Source organism: Artemia sp. Qi Xiang Cuo, chromosome 9 (assembly GCF_049724085.1).
Source record: "Artemia sp. Qi Xiang Cuo chromosome 9, ASM4972408v1, whole genome shotgun sequence".
Taxonomy (NCBI): Eukaryota; Metazoa; Arthropoda; class Branchiopoda; order Anostraca; family Artemiidae; genus Artemia; species Artemia sp. Qi Xiang Cuo.
Window position 1 is genome coordinate 35659888 of NC_142802.1, and position 17751 is coordinate 35677638.

General features: G+C 37.8%; 1 protein-coding gene across 1 annotated transcript in view; it reads left to right on the forward strand.

Annotated features, from left to right (window-relative positions):
* The window catches only part of LOC148948607 (condensin-2 complex subunit D3-like), a 155899-nt gene that overhangs the window by 124892 nt on the left and 13256 nt on the right, over positions 1 to 17751 (forward strand). The window contains exons 12-13 of the mRNA XM_089094006.1: positions 5237 to 5571; positions 11410 to 11710. Of these exons, the coding sequence (XP_088950132.1) occupies positions 5237 to 5571; positions 11410 to 11710 (636 nt within the window). The remainder of the gene's footprint in view (positions 1 to 5236; positions 5572 to 11409; positions 11711 to 17751) is intronic.

A 17751-nucleotide genomic window follows, 5' to 3' on the forward strand; every position in this document is an offset into this window, starting at 1 on the left:
GCCTCAGTAGACCAGGATTGTCTGTTTGTCTTTTTATTATACACACGGACCATCTTAAAATCAATTAAGAAAAGTTACTGACACAATTTTAACGACTGGTCAGATTGAAATAGTACGGGGCGGAATGGGGTACTTCTCCATTCCGCCTCACCCGGTCCGCCCCAGGAACACGCCTTATTATTTGGAGGTTATGGCTATGCAAAAACTTCAAGTAAAGAAACAAAAAGGTGACTAAAACAAAGCCCATTGAACGTATTACAAGTATGACTAGCTACAGATGCAATGCAAAGAAGCGTGTTAACCTTACCTTGACTACAAATTAATAAAAGTTGCAATCCAACAGCCAACAACTAGATGACAACTGGTTCTCTCACCAAACGAAAGGAAACTAAACCAACCTGGATACCGCAGTTCGGCTGTACCGAGCTGGAGTAGTTGTAGCTATTGCCGCTTGGCGCAGCACCTTCCTGGTCATCTAAAAATCGCCTACCCCGTTCCGCCCCTTACCCCGTTCCACCCCGTGTTCCTATCGTCTATAAGAAATTAAATTAAAAAAAAAACAATTTTTTAACTGAAAGTAAGGAGCGACATTGAAACTTTAAACGAACAGCAATTATTCCGTATATGAAAGGGGCGGTCCCCTCCTCAATGCCTCGCTGTTAACACTAAAGATTTTTATTGTTTTAAAAAGTAGAGTGCTGAAAAAGAGCAAAACTTTAGTATAAAGACAGAGGCGTTGAGGAGGGGACAGTCACTTTCATATATAAAATAATTTCTGTTTGTCTTAGATTATAATGTCGCCCGTTATTTTTAGTTAAAAAAACTTGTTTTTATTCAGTTTCTGAGCGTTTTTCAATAAATACAGGGGTAGATACGATTCGATGTACTTATCAAAATAAAACGCATTCGCTAACTCCTTTTGGTAGGTGTATTCCATGTATGAAGAGTTGCCCCCCTCCTCAAAACCTTGCTCCTCAAGCTAAAGCTGTTAGCAGTTTTAAAAAAGCTTCCTTCTCTAATTAAACAGCCCCTGTGTTTCAGTTTTAGTAAACAGTCAAACTTTAGCGTAAGAATAAGGTATTGAGGAGGGAGCAACCCTTCATATATTGCATAATTTCTGCTCGTTTTTTAAATAATGCCGGTAAATCTGGCTCACCCTCTATGAAATATACCCCTTCTCCTCATGGGAAATTCCTCCGTGGAAGTTTCATCCAACGTAATGTGCACCCCTCCCAAAGGAAGATTCTCCCCTTAGAAATCCACCCCAAGCACAACTCTTCCCCCCCAAAAATGTCTTTATACTTCCCAATAACAAATACTGTATGTAAACAATGGGCAAAGTTCACAACTTGCAGCCTTTCCCCCCGAGGACTGTGGCGGGTCATTTTACTCCTAAAAACATAGTTATTAGATTCTTCGACTATACTGAACAAAATGGCTATCTCGGAATTTAAGTCCGGTTACTTTGGGGAAAAAATGAGCGTGGGAGCGGGCCCAGTTGCCCTCCAATTTTTTTGGTCACTTAAAAAAGGCACTAGAACTTTTTATTTCCGTTCGAATGAGCTGTCTCTCGATATTTTATGACCACTGGGTAGATACGATCACCCTTTGGAAGAAAAAAACAAACAAACAAATAAGCACGCATCCGTGATCTTTCTTCAAGCAGAAAATAATACAAAATTTCACATTTTTGCGTATAGGAGCTTTAAATCTCTACATTAGGGTTATCTAACACGCTGAATCTGATAGTGTGATTTTTGTTAAGATTCTATGACTTTAGGGGATGTTTTCCCCCTTTTTTAAAAATACGATAAATGTTCTCAGGCTCATTGCTTTGGCTGGGCAACACTAAACTTGACAAAATTTATATATTTGATACTAGTCTCGAAATCTAATCCTTCGGATATATCTATTAATGTCAAAATTGGTATCCGTTTTTTAGAGTTTTAGTTACTATTAAGCTGGGTCGCTCCTTACTTACAGTTCGTTATCACGAGCTGTTTGATGAGATTAAACCATTTCGAATGAAGTTTCCCAATTGCTATAAGATTTTTAAATCATTCGTAGTCAAGAATTTGATTTTGAAGTTGAATAAAACGCATACACTATTGATAGCCAATAGATTATTGCGACAGCTGAATCGTAAGGTTGTAAAATTTTGTTTTATTTTGCTATTTTTAGATATGTTTTCTTAATGTTTTAATACACAACTGTTGAACGCCTGATTGATTAAAGAAATACAATCCTCTTTCTGAAAATTTTTACCCCCCCCCTCCCAAGAAAAAAAACCTTCTATCGAGGCAAAATTTAGCTATAGACTATGTACAAGGTTGGGGAGTTGAAGATTGAAACGGAAGTGACCCCAAAAATATGATTTATAAAAAAATTGTATGTTATTGCCTATAGGTGGGGGGATATGTGGCTATCATTTTAAAATGATAATACCTAAAAAAAAAATTTAAATTGAAAGTAGGGATGCCAAAAAGATAGTTTTTTTTTCATTTAAAGCGGAGACGGAAGAAAATGATATCAAATTCCCTGGGAAACTATAGAAACATTCTTATTGACCCAAGTCCCCCCACTGGAACTTTTTCATTGTCTTGGGTATTTTTGGATTCCTCATAGGCTACTGGCCTAATTTGCCTTTTGTGTATGCTCCCTTTTAATTAGATTCCTTGGATCTTATTGAATGCCGCGGCGAATCTATTATCTAATATTTAATTAATTTTATTATGCAAGGGTTCCGAAACGCCACAGCCATTTTGTTTCTACCAGATTTCTACTTCTCTTGATGAATAACGAAGAAGACCAGAGTCCAGCCAGCGACTTGCGAAGTTTTTAACTCATGAATAGGCCCGAATCTTTTGTAAATTCAAGCTGGGATTTGAGAAAGACTATTGAAAACATTAATTTTTGGAGTCAACATTGATGGCGCCAGCGGCGGTGCGAAAAAATTATCGGCGGTTCGCCGCCGCTGCTGTTTTTGGCTCCACCACCTCCGGTCTTCCCTTATCGGCGCGGGCCGGGGTCTACTTTAAACCTTATATAAATGTAAAAAGGTTTTGGTTTTCTACCGAATAAAAAAAGTTTTTATACAAAATCGAAAGTTTGTATTGCAAAGGCCGATTAGATTTAAGAAAATCTATCGTTTTATTTTATTTGTGAATTATAAAAAATCTCGAAAAATCCTAATCTTTATGTAATTTTTATGTAATGTAATATTATTCAACGAACCAATTTTACATTTTTTGTTTCATGCTAGCTGTTTTTCCCTGGCCCTTCTTAGAAAAGTGGTTCAAAGGGGGCTCATTCTATTGAAACTGAATGTTTTGCTATCCTTTTCAAGGGCCAAAAATGACTCGAGGGCAGACTTTTCACCCTGGGGAATCTACGTAACCACTCGTGGCATCGGTTCAATATTTTGATATAGAAGTTTTACTTGGAATGATTGAAGGGTCCAAAAATATGCCTCCTGTGAGGACCTACACAGCCCCAAGGGCCTTAATTTACACATTCCTCATAGATGGTATATTAGTAGAGAAGGTAGGTCGCAGTTGATTTCGACGGACACGTAGCCACAGTAAAGCAAACTTCCCTCAAGAATTTTTTTTTTTCGGTTGGGGTACTAGCAGGCATCAAAGTTTCAAAAGTCGGAAATTCTCTGAAATATGAACCTATGAAGTCTGTTCTAAGCGTCAGTGGTCTAACATTTCTTGGAGATCGGTCCTTTGGTGCAGGTGCCTCAAGTGGATCTTTTAGACTTTCGGCTTTTCGGTCACTTTCTAGCAAGCTATCACAAAGGCTACCAATCTGGGGGGATCAATCCCAGGTAAATCAATCAAAAACTGTTCCTGGTCCAAACTGTTTTCTACCATGATATAGTCTAGTGTTTACACTAAATGCTTTAGAAGATTTGAGAGAGAGCGCGGTAGCTCCTCTGATATTTATGATAACTTCTATTCGTTGTAATTTGGACTTAATAAGTTCATTTTGAATTGTGTTTGTATTAAATGCCATTCATTAACTTATTCATAGCGACATTGGTTATTTTTTAGTTTGACCTGATTATTCGTTTTAATTTTTGTTTATTCTAGGTTTCATTGGTTCTTTTTTTAGTAATTTATGTTTCTTTTAAGTTTGTCTTATTATGTGACTATATTTCTGCTCATTTAAGATTTTGATATCGCTCTTTGCTTTTACTTAAAATAGTTCTTTAATAAAAAAATTAAAGGAAAAGTTCAATTGAAAAGCTTAGCCTTATAATTGTATAGGTTTCCGAAGATGAGCCGCTTTTAGTTGCCATGCGGCGTACTGACGGTTTCATCTGATGAAACTTAAATTAATGGTCTATCCCACAAATTTTTGTTAATATCATATTTCTTAGGAGAAGACAATAATGCTTCGTTATTATGAAGAAGACTTATTGTTTTCTCAAGATAGTCCTCTTTTTTTCTTTTGTTATTTAGCTGAACTTTTTTTTTATCAGTACAACTTCGAATATTTTCATGTTACGATCTAAAATAATTATTTTGTCATCAGATTCTTCTTGAAATTTATCGCTGATTTTTCTACTGGCGGTCTTATTGTCTGAAATCGTTTATACCAGCAGCGCCAAACCAAAAGGTCATAAGTTTCGGATTGAAACTGTTTGCTAGTCCCCAGTTTATATTACTGGTTAACCATTCGTTAAGCTGATTTGTTGAAAAACGTAATGAATCGTAGGAGATGGTTTCCGTAGTGTAAAGCTCACCTAAGCATATTTATTGCAATACAAATGTTGGCTTTTCCACAATTCTTTTGTAGATGTGACCAAAGAGCATGGGTAACTTATAAGAGTGCGAACTGAAGCTAGGGTTGACAAAAAAATCTATTAACACCATGTAACGTTTGGTGACACTTGACATTTTATTTTTCAGTGTAATAATAAGAATGGGTAACTTAATTAGTTTAATTGGTAAAATTAGGCTAATAATCAGAGTATCCCTCAGTTTCTGACAGAAAAACGATTACGAAGCTTAAAGAATTGTCATGTCACCAAAAGCTAGATGGCGTTGATAGTTTTTTGTTTGTTTTTTGTCGACACTAGTGCCAGTTTCCGCTCTTAAAAGTTACCCATAGTCTTTGAGTATGGCCTTTAGGTAAATTTTTTGTCTAAAACCCCTTAAGAGACTGAACTATAAAACTGCTTAGTTTATGTTCCAAAATTGCTTCTATAACTTTATTGTTTGCCATCCAGAGCCTTTCTATGAAGGAATTATGACGATTCCTAACCAAAAGACAGAAGCAGTTCTACAAGATGCTTTGAGACTCATTGCTTGTAAGGAAATTAAGCTTAGCGCCATACGAGGTGGAAGACCTGCCAACGACGATCACGAAGGCGAGGAAGAGAGACAAGCCGTCGTCGAAGCTGTCTCCAAAACCGTTCTAACCAATCTTACTAAGAAGAATTATATTGAGAATATTATTCCGATAATTGTTAAGGTCAAACATGAACTGGAAAAGAAGAAGTCACCTTTGCTGGGTGATTTGATGAATTGTCTTAAGGAAATTGTCAAAGATTATAAAAATGAAGTAAGTGATTTATTTATAATAGTAATTTCTTTGCTATTTAATCGAGTTTCTGGCTAAGTGGACGCGCGCTGGGCTGAGAATCCGTGAATTCGGGGTCGATCCCTGGTGTGGTCAGTTTCTTAGTTTGGGACGCGGGTCAGTGGTGTGACCCTGTAAGCTTAGCCAGAGTCAACCCAGCTCTAAATGGGTACCTGGAGAAATCTGGGGAAGTTAAAACAGGAAGGGTTTGCGAAAGCATAGGTTGGCTGGCCCCCAGCCCCCCATTTCACTTCCTGGCTGAGGGCCACGAAACGGAGATCAGCACCGCCGGTTTGGACCTTAAGGGTCTAGTGCCGCGTCCTTTACCTTTTTTTTTTTTATTTAATCGAGTTTGCAAACGCTTCTTACTTTTAAGAAAAACTAAAACACTTGCATAATTAATTACTTATCAGATAATGGGAATGTAGATGGGTCTACAGAAATGTTGCATGTGTCCGAATATCGAATCGAGTTTTTTAAGCGCTTTATTAGCTGAGAGCTAGTATGATATGTTTTCCAACAACAAAAAGAAAATCATTAATCAAATACAATGCACTGATCCCCACAAAGGCTCAAATGGCCTGAAAAGGAGAAGGGTACACATACTAATTAAATAGTAATCCTTGAAGACCAAATAAATAAAATAAAAATAAATGAAGGAAAGGGAGAGGAAAAGATTTCCGCAATTTAAAAGATTTTTTTACAGTCTTTTGAAGGTGGCAAACGAGAGGCATTCTCGACCCGAATCGGAAAGCGTATTCTAGATAATATGACACGCAGCTATGCGTTTGGAATGAGATTTTACTCTTGGATTGTGCTAATTTGAATATTCTAAGAGCTATAGAGTTGATAGTTTGAGTGATCAGATACAAGGGATGAAGTAAATCTAAGGGACCTGGGAAGATCGCCGTGGAGCTGAAGAAAAATGAAGGACGCACAGGAAAATATATAAAGCTTTTTAGTATCTAGTAGCGGTTTATTTGCTGAAGGATTTGTTTACTGGATTATATTTGTGGCTTTGGATTGTTAGGTTAGAAAGGAATTTAAGAAAAGAAGGGAAAATAGACAGATTTAAGAAAGTATACAAATTAAGAAAGTGACTGATTTAAACTGTGAAAGATGGTCCTCAGGATTGACCAAGGAAACATGTTTGATCTAACTTAGAAGACCAAGGCTTGTGCTTAACTTCATTTTAATCAAATCAGTATAGTGCTTAAAAGATTAATTTTTATCAAGAATGATGCCTAAGAAACGGGCATGGCCCTCCTTTGATCTACTAATAGAATATTTGGATAGATGAATTTTTGATAGTTTAGGATAAACCTGAGATACAAGAGAGAGAAATACTAGGCTTAGAGACATTTAGGGCAAGAGAGTGAGCATCAGAGTTAAACTCTGTCGGAAAGGTACACTAGCTTTGTACGAACCTCAAGTTAACTTTGATCTTATAATTGATAGAAAAGAATGTCAAGTAAGGAAATCTCAGGTAAGAATGGCGAATACAATGGTTGTAAAACAATGACGATGTCGTTCAGTTGTCGAAGTTAAGTTCTTTTGTAGTGAAATTCTACTGCCATTCTATCTAGTCAGGCTAATATATAACTCGATAAAAATTGGATCAAGGCTCTAGGCTTTGGACTGGCATTCGAGTTCAATGTTCCAAATTATTTGTGTCGTCTGATTTTCGAAAAAAAATCCCACACGCATTTTTGAGTAATCTGGATTTTAAATGTTTGATCTTTGGTGAAACATTGATGACCGACCGGACAAGCGTTTTCGAGTCAAAAATAAGAATAATGAATAGCTGTCGCTTTTCTGAATGTAGTAACAGTTTAGTTGCTTTTAGTAAGCAACAGTTTAGTAAGCTTTTCTGAATCCAGTAACTGTTTAGTTGCTGAAGTTTTTTTTCCTGGATTATATTTATGCATTTAATTTAAATGTTAGAAAGTGGTTTAAGAAAAGAAGGGAAAGTAGACATCCATAATTTAAAATCCAGATTGAGTAGTTTGGATTTTAAATTTTTGATCTTTGGTGAAACATTGATGACAAACGGGACAAGCGTGTTTGGCTCAAAAATAAGAATAATGAATCGCTTCCAGGATCTTTATTATTATTGGTGTTATGTTTTATTTTTATTTGAATAAATTGAATGGAATAGTTGTCTAACTGTGGAAATGCTGAATACTTTGTATATTTTGGCTCAAGAAGCTGTTTTAGCAAAAGGATAGTAGACTTAATTTTATTAGATATATGGAAATTATTGAAAACACTGGAACAGTTGTTCGTACAATTTTTATTTCGGGCTGTGTGTTCTTATTTCTGATAACAAAAAAAACACCATAATAACCAAGATTACTGAAATGATCAAATATATATGAATACACATACTGATATTCATTCCTGAAAGTCTGGACAATTTTGGATTTATTAACGTTACAAAATAGAAAAGGTTTTAGAATGTATTTTATTTTCAGTAAGGCGCAAATTACGTTCTGGTCTTTAGAAGGCACGGGGAGCGTTAGCACTTCTTCTCACTTCGGTGGTAGTCACTTAACGCTTTCCCTTGCCCAGGTCTTGAAATTTCTCTTTCGTCGGCTTTTGTTTGTTTATTGATAGGGATTTATGGTCGTTTTACGTTTGAAAAATCGTTTGACCATATTTCTGCTCCTCTTTGGTTTAATGTAGCTATTTAATTTTGTTTTTAAAACTTATTCTGTGGAAAAAGTTTTCGTAAATTGATTTTTGTTCGTTCTTAACTGACATAGTGTTTTACATCGATTAAGAAAAGAGTATTTTTACTATTTTAAATACAATTTAGTATAATTTATTACATCTTAATGCCCTATTTTTACCGAAAAAGAATATTCTCGGTTTATCTGCATAAGAACCGAGATTTTGGCTTACTGTTTGCATGCTGGGCAAAATTTGCAACGAAATTTAATCTCAGTTGTACTATAGTGCTTTGGATGGATGGTTACGGGGAATAATACTCAAATAAATGGACTGAACATTTGCATAACCTGTGGGATTCTACAGAAAGAATTTTTGGAAGAAATTTGGACCCCCATCACGTTTAACCTTGAGTATTTCATCTTAGCTTTAGTAGTGGTGGTAGTAGGAGTAGAGATAGAAGTAGTAGTATTAGTATAGTAGTCAGTAGTAGTAGTAGTCAGAATCCCCCTCAAAGTTCTCTGAAAGTCTTAATCTGATACTCTAATACGTTCCCGAGATATTGCTGATACGTATTTTTGACTACCTGCATGCATATAGTGTATTCAACATCCACCTAAATACTCCCTGAAAGTTTCATCTTAATGCCCTTAGCCATTCCGTAAACAATGCAGATACGTATACAATGCCTTTTAGCCACTCTATTTACATTCCCTGGTATGTCACTTCAACATTCCCTGAAAGTTTCAGTTGAATACCCCTTGTTGTTCCTGAAATATCGCAAATACACTCTTTCTAGATACACATAGTGTCTTTTGATTCATTTTTACATCCCCCCTCCAGCTTTCGTTGTAAGTTAATACCTAATACCCTATTCTGTTCCTGAGATATTGTATCTTTTCCATTTTGACAACCAGGATGCACTTAAATCCTTTTGGTTTAGTTCAATAGTAGTAGTAGCAGTACTTAGGTATTAACTTTCGTTGTAAGTTAATACCTAATACCCTATTCTGTTCCTGAGATATTGTATCTTTTCCATTTTGATAACCAGGATGCACTTAAATCCTTTGGTTTAGTTCAGTAGTAGTAGTAGCAGTAGCAGTTGTAGTAGTAAGTATCAGCAGCTGTAGTGATAATAGTAGCTTTGAGAGTTTCAACTTAATATCTTCAGCCATTCCTAAGATATTGTTTATACTACTTTTAGACAACTTGCATGGTGATAGGGCTTTTTGATTGAGTTTTATATCAAAATAAATTTTATCTGAAAGTTTTTACTTAATACTCTATTTCGTTCCGGAGATATCGCATATATGTCTTTTTAACAACGTGGGTGCACTTATGCTCTATTTTTAAGTTCCATAGTAGTAATAGTAGCAGCAGAAGTACTAACCCTGAGAGTTTCAATTTAATGCCTCCAACCGTTCCTGAAATATTGTTTACACGTCCTTTTGATTACCTGGATGTACCTAGTGACTTAGTTTAGTGACTAGGTTCGTTTAGTTTTACATGCCCCTCAACTTCCCCTGAAGGTTTCATGGTAATACCCTATTTAGTGCCTGAGATATTGCATCTATGCCGTTTTGACAACCTGGATGCATTTAAACTATTTTATTTTAGTTCAATATTATTAGTAGTTGTTGCAGTAATAACAGGATAGTAGTAGTAGTAGCCCTGAGAGCTTCAGCTTAATACCATCAATCGCTCCTGGGATATTTCTGATAGGCCCTTTAGACAATCTGCATGCACATTGTGTGTTTTGGTTTAGTTTTGCTTCCCCATTAACTTTCCAGTACCCTATTTCGTTCCTGAGATATCCCGCCAATGCTATTTTGACAACCTGGATGCACTTAAGCATTGATTCAATCAAATAGTGGAGGGGAGGCAGTCCATTATAAATAATTAGCTAGGGAGAGCTTTTTAGCCCCTCCCCCCCCCCCCTAAAAAAAAATAACCGATCTAGAATTCTACCAATCCACTGATCACAATCTAGAAGAGGGACAGTGGGATTATTAAATTGAAGGGGAGTAACAGTAAGACAATTAGAGGGGAGAAATTTACATTTATCTACATTAAGTAAAAGCAGGAGAAGCAGTAGACCCCCTTTTAAACAGACCATTGTTTGAACAGCTAATCAGAAGTACGTTGTCTGCGTAAGCTAACTATGAACCATATTATTGGATGTCTCCTGAAGATCAAGGGCCCAAATGTTAAGACTATTTTCTTAGAAGGATAAAAAGGAATAAAAAAGACAGATTCCTGTGCGCATGCGGGCTTCTCATCCCGTAATGAAAACCCAACCGTTTCGCATCCGCATTTGCATGTTTAGTTAAAGAAGGTAGAAGAATATACTCAAAAATCTTAGAAATAGTAATAGGTCTATACATTATTAATATTTTTCAACGTAATATTTTCGATTTTTCCGGTGGAAGATTCTGAAATGTATCCAGAATCCCATTTCACAATTGGGGGGTCTAATTCATTTCAAGAGGGCCCAACTAAGAGAACTTTTTTTGCTGAAGCCATTTTGTCTTTTATAATTATCATTCGCATTTTTCTTTTTAGCTTTTAGCCTGGATTTTTAGCTTTGCTATTGAGAGACTACTGGTAAAACGAAAGTTTCTTCGGTCAAAATATAGTTGTTTTTTAATACGATAATTTCGGTCTGACTATATTTAGTAATATTGCCATTATACCATGGAAACCATCTGTCATTTTATTTGTCCATCTAAGAGTTATTCCTTTCAGTTGTCTCAAGAGTCTTTAATAACCTAATTAGTCTATTATTTGTCTCTTTAATATGTTCTTCTGGCCAGCCTAGTCAGAGTCAAGCGATGGATTTTCCGCGTGCTATTATTATCTTAATCTATCCTCTTCACATTGAACAAATGGTCTTACAAACCTGGCAGAATAATATTGAACATTGATGTTATAGTACCCTTTTTAAGGGCCAAAATTAATCGTAGGAAAACCGGCCCTCGTCTATATGTGTGTTCCTGTGTGTGCCTGTCTGTTTGTTTGTGTTATTTATATAAGTTCTTCAACTATTTTTTTGGGCTGAACCTTTGAATTCATTCGTATTTGCAAGTACATAAGGTGCAGGTACACCATTTTTAGGGTTGTAGTAAAATAACGTGCATTAATGTATTTCAGGTATCTGAATTTTTTGCTGCTGATCGTCAGCTTGCCACGGAGGTCCAATATGACCTCAAAAAATACGAAGAAGAATGCACAAGAAAAGAAGAGGAAGCGCGAATAGCAGCTGAACAAAGAGAAAGAAGACGAAGTAGGCGTCGAACAGACGTCAGCTTGGACATCACTCTTGCTAACGAAGGTGCTGATATGGTGAATAGTCCTAATGAAGAGGAGCCTGTTGGCAACACTGACCAACCTCAGAATCATGCTATGGAGATAGATAATAATCCTTGCACAAACACTCCGCCACATGACAATGGTGATAAAGATTTCTATTTCTGTTAATACTTTTATTCTACTTGTTTTTTCATTTTCATATGTGTCATATTAATGGTATAATCTCCAATCCATTTGAAATTTGAACAAACCCCATATAATTAATCAGTAAATTATCTCAACGACTTTAACACGTAGAATTTTATGTCTTTCTTTTTTAGTCTTAGGAATCCTAGGAGAGTTTTAGGAAAGTTTATGGAATAAGATGCAAATCCTTATTTTTACATTAGCTTGTAGCACACTGAATGTTGACCTAGGGTGGTAGTTCATCAGTCAGATACTCATAAGTCGGATTATGAGATTGTTCATTTTTATTTACCTTTATTGATAAGCTATGCTTCAGACTTTGACTCCCATTACTAATCATAATTGACTTCTTTGACTCCTACCTTTAATCGTTAAGGAGTTTTAAATAATAATATTTTATTGATCGTGAGCGAAAGATGAGGCACAAACTTCATGTATTTCTGTTCGTGGAATATGAACTTAATATATTTGGATTTTTGCCATTTATGTTGCAGAACTTGTCTCAGATTTATAATCAACAACCTAAGAAACCCTTAAATACAATTTTAGGTGAAAATATACTAAAATATAAAAATAGAGGGGGATGAAGGCAGGCACCTCAATCGAACAAATTTGGCCTTAGACTACTTTGGGCCTTTCAGTCATATAAATTTAAAATCTTATATGAATCTGATATCAACAAGGTGCAACATGTCCACATTTATATTTAAAGAAGACGGACGGTTGTTGGTGAGATATTTGCCCAAGAGCCTCACTTTGGGCCTTCAATCATATAGATTAAAAATTATTAGAAAAAAAAGAATGCTGGGAGGGGGATGAGATAATGGGAGTGCACGCAAAAGTACTTAGCCTTGAGGGTTTTAAATAGCGATTAGAAATCTTTATGCTAATACCACTACTACTACTACTACTACTAAGAACTCACTGCAGCACCAAGCTGCTTGAGACTTACAGATTTACGTATGCTTCTTCTCCTTCCCTATCTTTTCAAAGCTTTACTTTTTACCCCCTACTGGCTAAAACTTCTTTTAAATCGTTTTTTATGACCTCTTCCCACTGCATTTGGGGACGATGTACTTTTTGTTTAGCCCCAGCTGTATGTCCAAAAAGTACAGTCTTTGGCAATCTATCATCCTTCATCCGTAAAGCCTGGCATAGGCATTTTGACATTCCTTTTTGATAGCCCTAGAAAGTGGGATTGAACCACACTTTTCATACAGCCTACTGTTTGACATACGGTCCGTCAAATGGGTACCTAAGGCAATCTTTAGATGATTCCTCTGAAAAATACTTAGAAAGTGTTCAGCCTTTTGAAGTGCCCACTTTTGAGTACCGTTTGGGTACTTCTTTAGTTCAGAATCATTCTAATTTGGGTTTGCAGATTTTTCTTGCTATTCTTCCAAACTTATTCAGCTGCGAAATAACAACCTATTGTACTTTTTGCTTCTTCATTATACAAACAATCTTTACTAATAATACTACCCAGGTAAGTGTCTATTCTCTTATCAATCTTTTCGTCAGCCAACATCACCTTTTCACCTCAATTTTTTCCTACCCTAAGCGACTTCTTCTTCTTAACATTCGTTTTCAATCTCGAACTCTCAAAACCTCTAAAAATGCATTCAATTTGCCAATATTTTTACCTAAGCACTCAAATCATCTGCATAATCTAAGCCTAGGAGAGTTTTACCTCATCAATAGATTCTACGCTTTTCCATAGCCTATGCTTTGTTTTTAGGACAAAGTAAAGATAATCCATGTAAATTGGGATAGGACACAATCTCGGGTAGCTCCTGATTCAATACCAAACCAACTACTAACCTCATTTCCTAACTTAAACGCTGCAATATTGTTCTTGTACATAGCACTAATCATTTTCATATACATATCTGGTATACCTTACAAGGATAGGACCCTTACTAAAGCTGTTCTATCAGCCTAAACAATTCCCTCTTCGCAATCCGTAAAACTCATGGCTTAAATTCATAAAATGGTCAACCTTCCCAACCTAAGCAAGACATAGAAGCTTCCTTGTTCTTCATGATCCCTTCTCTTTATCTATGTACTTCATCATTCCTACCTAAATTAAATTAAAAAAATAAGATTTTTTGGTATTTACCTTACCTTAGACCCGCCTGTGCCTCCAGAGGCACCCAGGGCATCAAGAAGGAGCCGCAAATCTTCCCGCCGGTTTGCTGCTGCAAGTATGTCCTCCCACTGAGGTTGGATTGATATGTGTAGGTTACGGAGATCTGTCTGGTACGTTCGACGCAGGGTGTTTCTTGGTCTGCCCCTGCGGCGTGGACCCGATGGCTGCCAATGGAGCGCTGCATTTCGTAGTCGGAGATTGTCCATGCGTAGTACGTGGTCAAGGTGTCTCCATCGGCGGACTCTTATGATATGTGGTACAAGAGGCTGGCCAGTCTTGTCACGGATGGATTGGTTTGTTATTCTCTGCTGCCAAGCAGCAGATGTTGAGAATTCTTCTGAGACATGTGTTTTCGAAAGCAAGTATTCTTCTCTCTTGTTCCTGGTTCAGGTGCCAGGTTTCGGCTGCGTAAAGCAGCACTGGCATAACATTGCTATTGAAGAGTCGTAACTTTAGCCGTATAGAGAAGCTTTGGGACCGCCATACTTTCCGTAATCTATTGAAGGCCCCATTGGCTTGGCCGATTCTTGTGACCACTTTTTTTGTAGTCGATCGGGTACTTTCTATTATGCTTCCCAAGTATTTGAAATGGACGACTTGCTCTATGTGTTGGTCTCCGCAAGTGATGCTCAGGGGTGAATCTGTGGCAGCCATGCATTTTGTTTTCTCATTATTTATTTTCAGGCCGACATGGCCACCTCTCTCCCTCACTTTGTCATGGAGTTCTTGGAGTCTTTGCTTGCATGATTCTAGGACGGCGATGTCATCAGCAAAGTCTACATCACTGAGGCGTGTTTCTGGATTCCGTCTCTGCTTGAACTTCGCAGTATGTAATCAATGACAATTACGAAAATTAGCGGTGACAAGACGCAACCTTGCTTAACTCCTGACATATTGCGGAAGAAACGAGTTTGGCATCTGGTGTCTTTACACAGCACTCGCTATCTTCATAAAACGCAACAAACAGTGAAACTATCTTTTCAGGGATTCCGTAATGCAGTAGGATCTTCCACAGACTTTGGTGGTCTACTGAGTCAAATGTCTTCTCAAAATCGATGAATATCATATAAATTTTGGAGTGCCATTCTCTGCTTTCTTCCGTCCGTAGCCGTAGGGTAAATATCAGGTCCGCACATAAAGGGTTTGGTCAGAATCCATGTTGCTCGACGCAAAGATGTCTGTCGAGCTGCGAGCTGATTCTCTGCAGTAAAATGTGCGTCAGTAATTTGCTAGGTATGGAAAGCATGCAGATTCCTCGCCAGTTGCCTGGGAAGGACGTACCGCCTTTCTTAAAGATCCTCACAAGGGTGCTGCGTTTCCAATCCGAAGGTATTTTGGCGGTCGTCCAGATTACTGCGAACAGCGCTGTCCAGAACTTGAGGCAGGTCATAACAGTCGCTTTGATCATTTCCACGGATATCCTGTCTTCACCAGGCGACTTCCAATTTTTCAGCTTCTTTGCTGCTACTATATTTTCAGTGGATAACGGCGGATCCGTGCTGATATCTAAGGAAAACAGTGTTGTTGCTGGGATCTCTGGGGGATTCTCTGGTGGAGGTCTATTCCACAGCTTCTCGAAGTGACTGGCCAACTTTGTTTACGTCAGACTTCTGTGTTATCAGGATGCCCGAGGGGTCTGTTACTGGTCCATGTTGAATAGAGGATTTCTTTCCAATAATCTCATTAGTGATTTTATAGACGGCTCTTGAATCACCTCTCTCCGCCGCCTCTTCTGCCTGCGGTGCTTTTTGCTCCAGCAGGTTTCTCTGGTCTTTTCTGGCACTCTTCTTTACCTCTTTATCCGCGGCTCTGAATTCGTCGTTTCTGAAGATCTGTTGGTCGGGGGTTTGTCTTTGGATAAGTGATGCTTTTACTTTTTTCCTAGTCTCCATGAGTTCCCATGTTTGGTCAGATAGTCACTGGTCTTTTGGGCTCTTGCGGTACCCAATGGTGGCTTTCGCGGCATCGTGAAAGCACAACTTTATGCTTTCCCAGTATTGATCGCTATCACCATCATGTGGTAAAGACAAGGCTTCAAATCTAATCCGCATCTCTAGTTTAAAGGCTTGCTTGGATTCTCTCACCCTCAGTTTCTCCGAGTCGAAGACTGGGTTTAAGGGAGCCTTTTTTGCGTTTGTATTTCTTTTCAATTTGAGGCGGATTTTTGCTGCCATCAGATTATGATCTGAGCCAACGTCAGCTCCTCTATATTCCCTTATATCAAGTAGGCTTGATCTCCACTTCCTGCTCCAAAGACAAAGGTCAATCTGATTTCGGGTGTGGCCATCGGGAGATATCCAAGAATATTTGTGGACATCCCAATGAGAAAATAGGGTACCTTCGATTACTAGGTCGTTAAGGAGCGGCGAAGTCAATAAGTAGTTCTCCGTCTTCGTTTCGCTGGCCCAGGCCATGCTCGCCGAGAACCTCTGGGGAAAATGATCGGTCCTTCCCTACTTTCGCGTTAAAGTCTCCTAGAAAACATGCCATGCCATGCCGTGGGTATGTCGTTTGCCACGGAGTTGAGAGCTCTGTAAAATTCGTCTTTTGCTTCGTCGGTGGCGGCATTGGTGGGTGCGTAGCATACTATTACTGACAGTTTCACATGCGAGCCGATGAAGCGGGCTTTCAGGATTCTGGGTGACACCGGTGTCCACTGTAGTAGAGCTTGGGAAGTCTGTTTTGTCATCGTTAGGGCTACTCCGTATTCACGCTTTTGCTGCGATCCACTGTATATAATGGTCACATCTCCATCCAGTTTATTTGATCCAGATCCTAGCCATCGAACTTCTGACAGAGCCAGAAGGTCAAAGTGGTAATCTTCCAGTGCTCTTAGCACTTGTTCAGTATTGGAGTCTTGAGACATTGTGCGGACGTTCCGGAAACCAACTTTGAGGTGTTGCTTCGCATTCATAAATCTTGTCCGTGGGCATGCAGAGGTCGTCATCAAAAGGTGGTTCGAAAATCTGAGGCTCAAACTTGATGTTTCGGTTGCAGTTAGGATTTCCCCCGAAGGCAGGCTCTTGAGGTCCCGGGTGTGGGTCACAAGCCCACAGCCCAACCCTCCCTCTTTATCCTGGCTTGGGACAGGCTGCATACGCAGGCGAACTTATGCATTATAAATAACCCACCGCTATCCACGAAAGAAGTCAAGTTTGGTTAATGCTAATGAAATAAAATAAATAAAGCATAGATTATATTAAATACGTAACCTAACCTAACCTAGGTACCCCCCCCTAAACCCCCCAAAACAATAGGTTAAATATTGTAAACGCAATAAAAAATCCAACTTTGCGATCCATTTATCTAGTAAATACTCGTTTGTCTGGTTTCCTTGTACAGTCTATAGCGGTCGGTGATTTATAGCACATAAGTATCGTTATTTTTACAAAAGTAAAGAGCGAAGCTATGTCTTGAGCAGAGCAAAAAGAAACAGAAATTAGACTTAATAAAAATGAAACCAATAATGAACTTATAATGTACCAAAAATAAAACTAGTATTCAACTCAAACTCAAAATGAACAGAAATTATCTGATTTATGAACTGGGAAGTCGTCCCACTTATACCCCCTTATAGTAAAAAAAAAAATTAAAAGACAGATATTAAAGTTAAAAGAAACAAATATCAGACTTAATAAAAAGACGAAACGAAGTGGATTTTACGAGTAGATATTGAATCTTTGAGCAAGGGTGGGCTGAAGCCCGGTAACACCCTTCACTCTTTGTTTTGGATGTTTTATTCGAGTTTGGTTAAAAAAAACTTTATGGAACGCATCAAAATTTGTCTATTTGCATTTTTGTATCCTTTTTAAGAGTAGAATTTAACATTTGGTTTCTTTTTTTGGGGG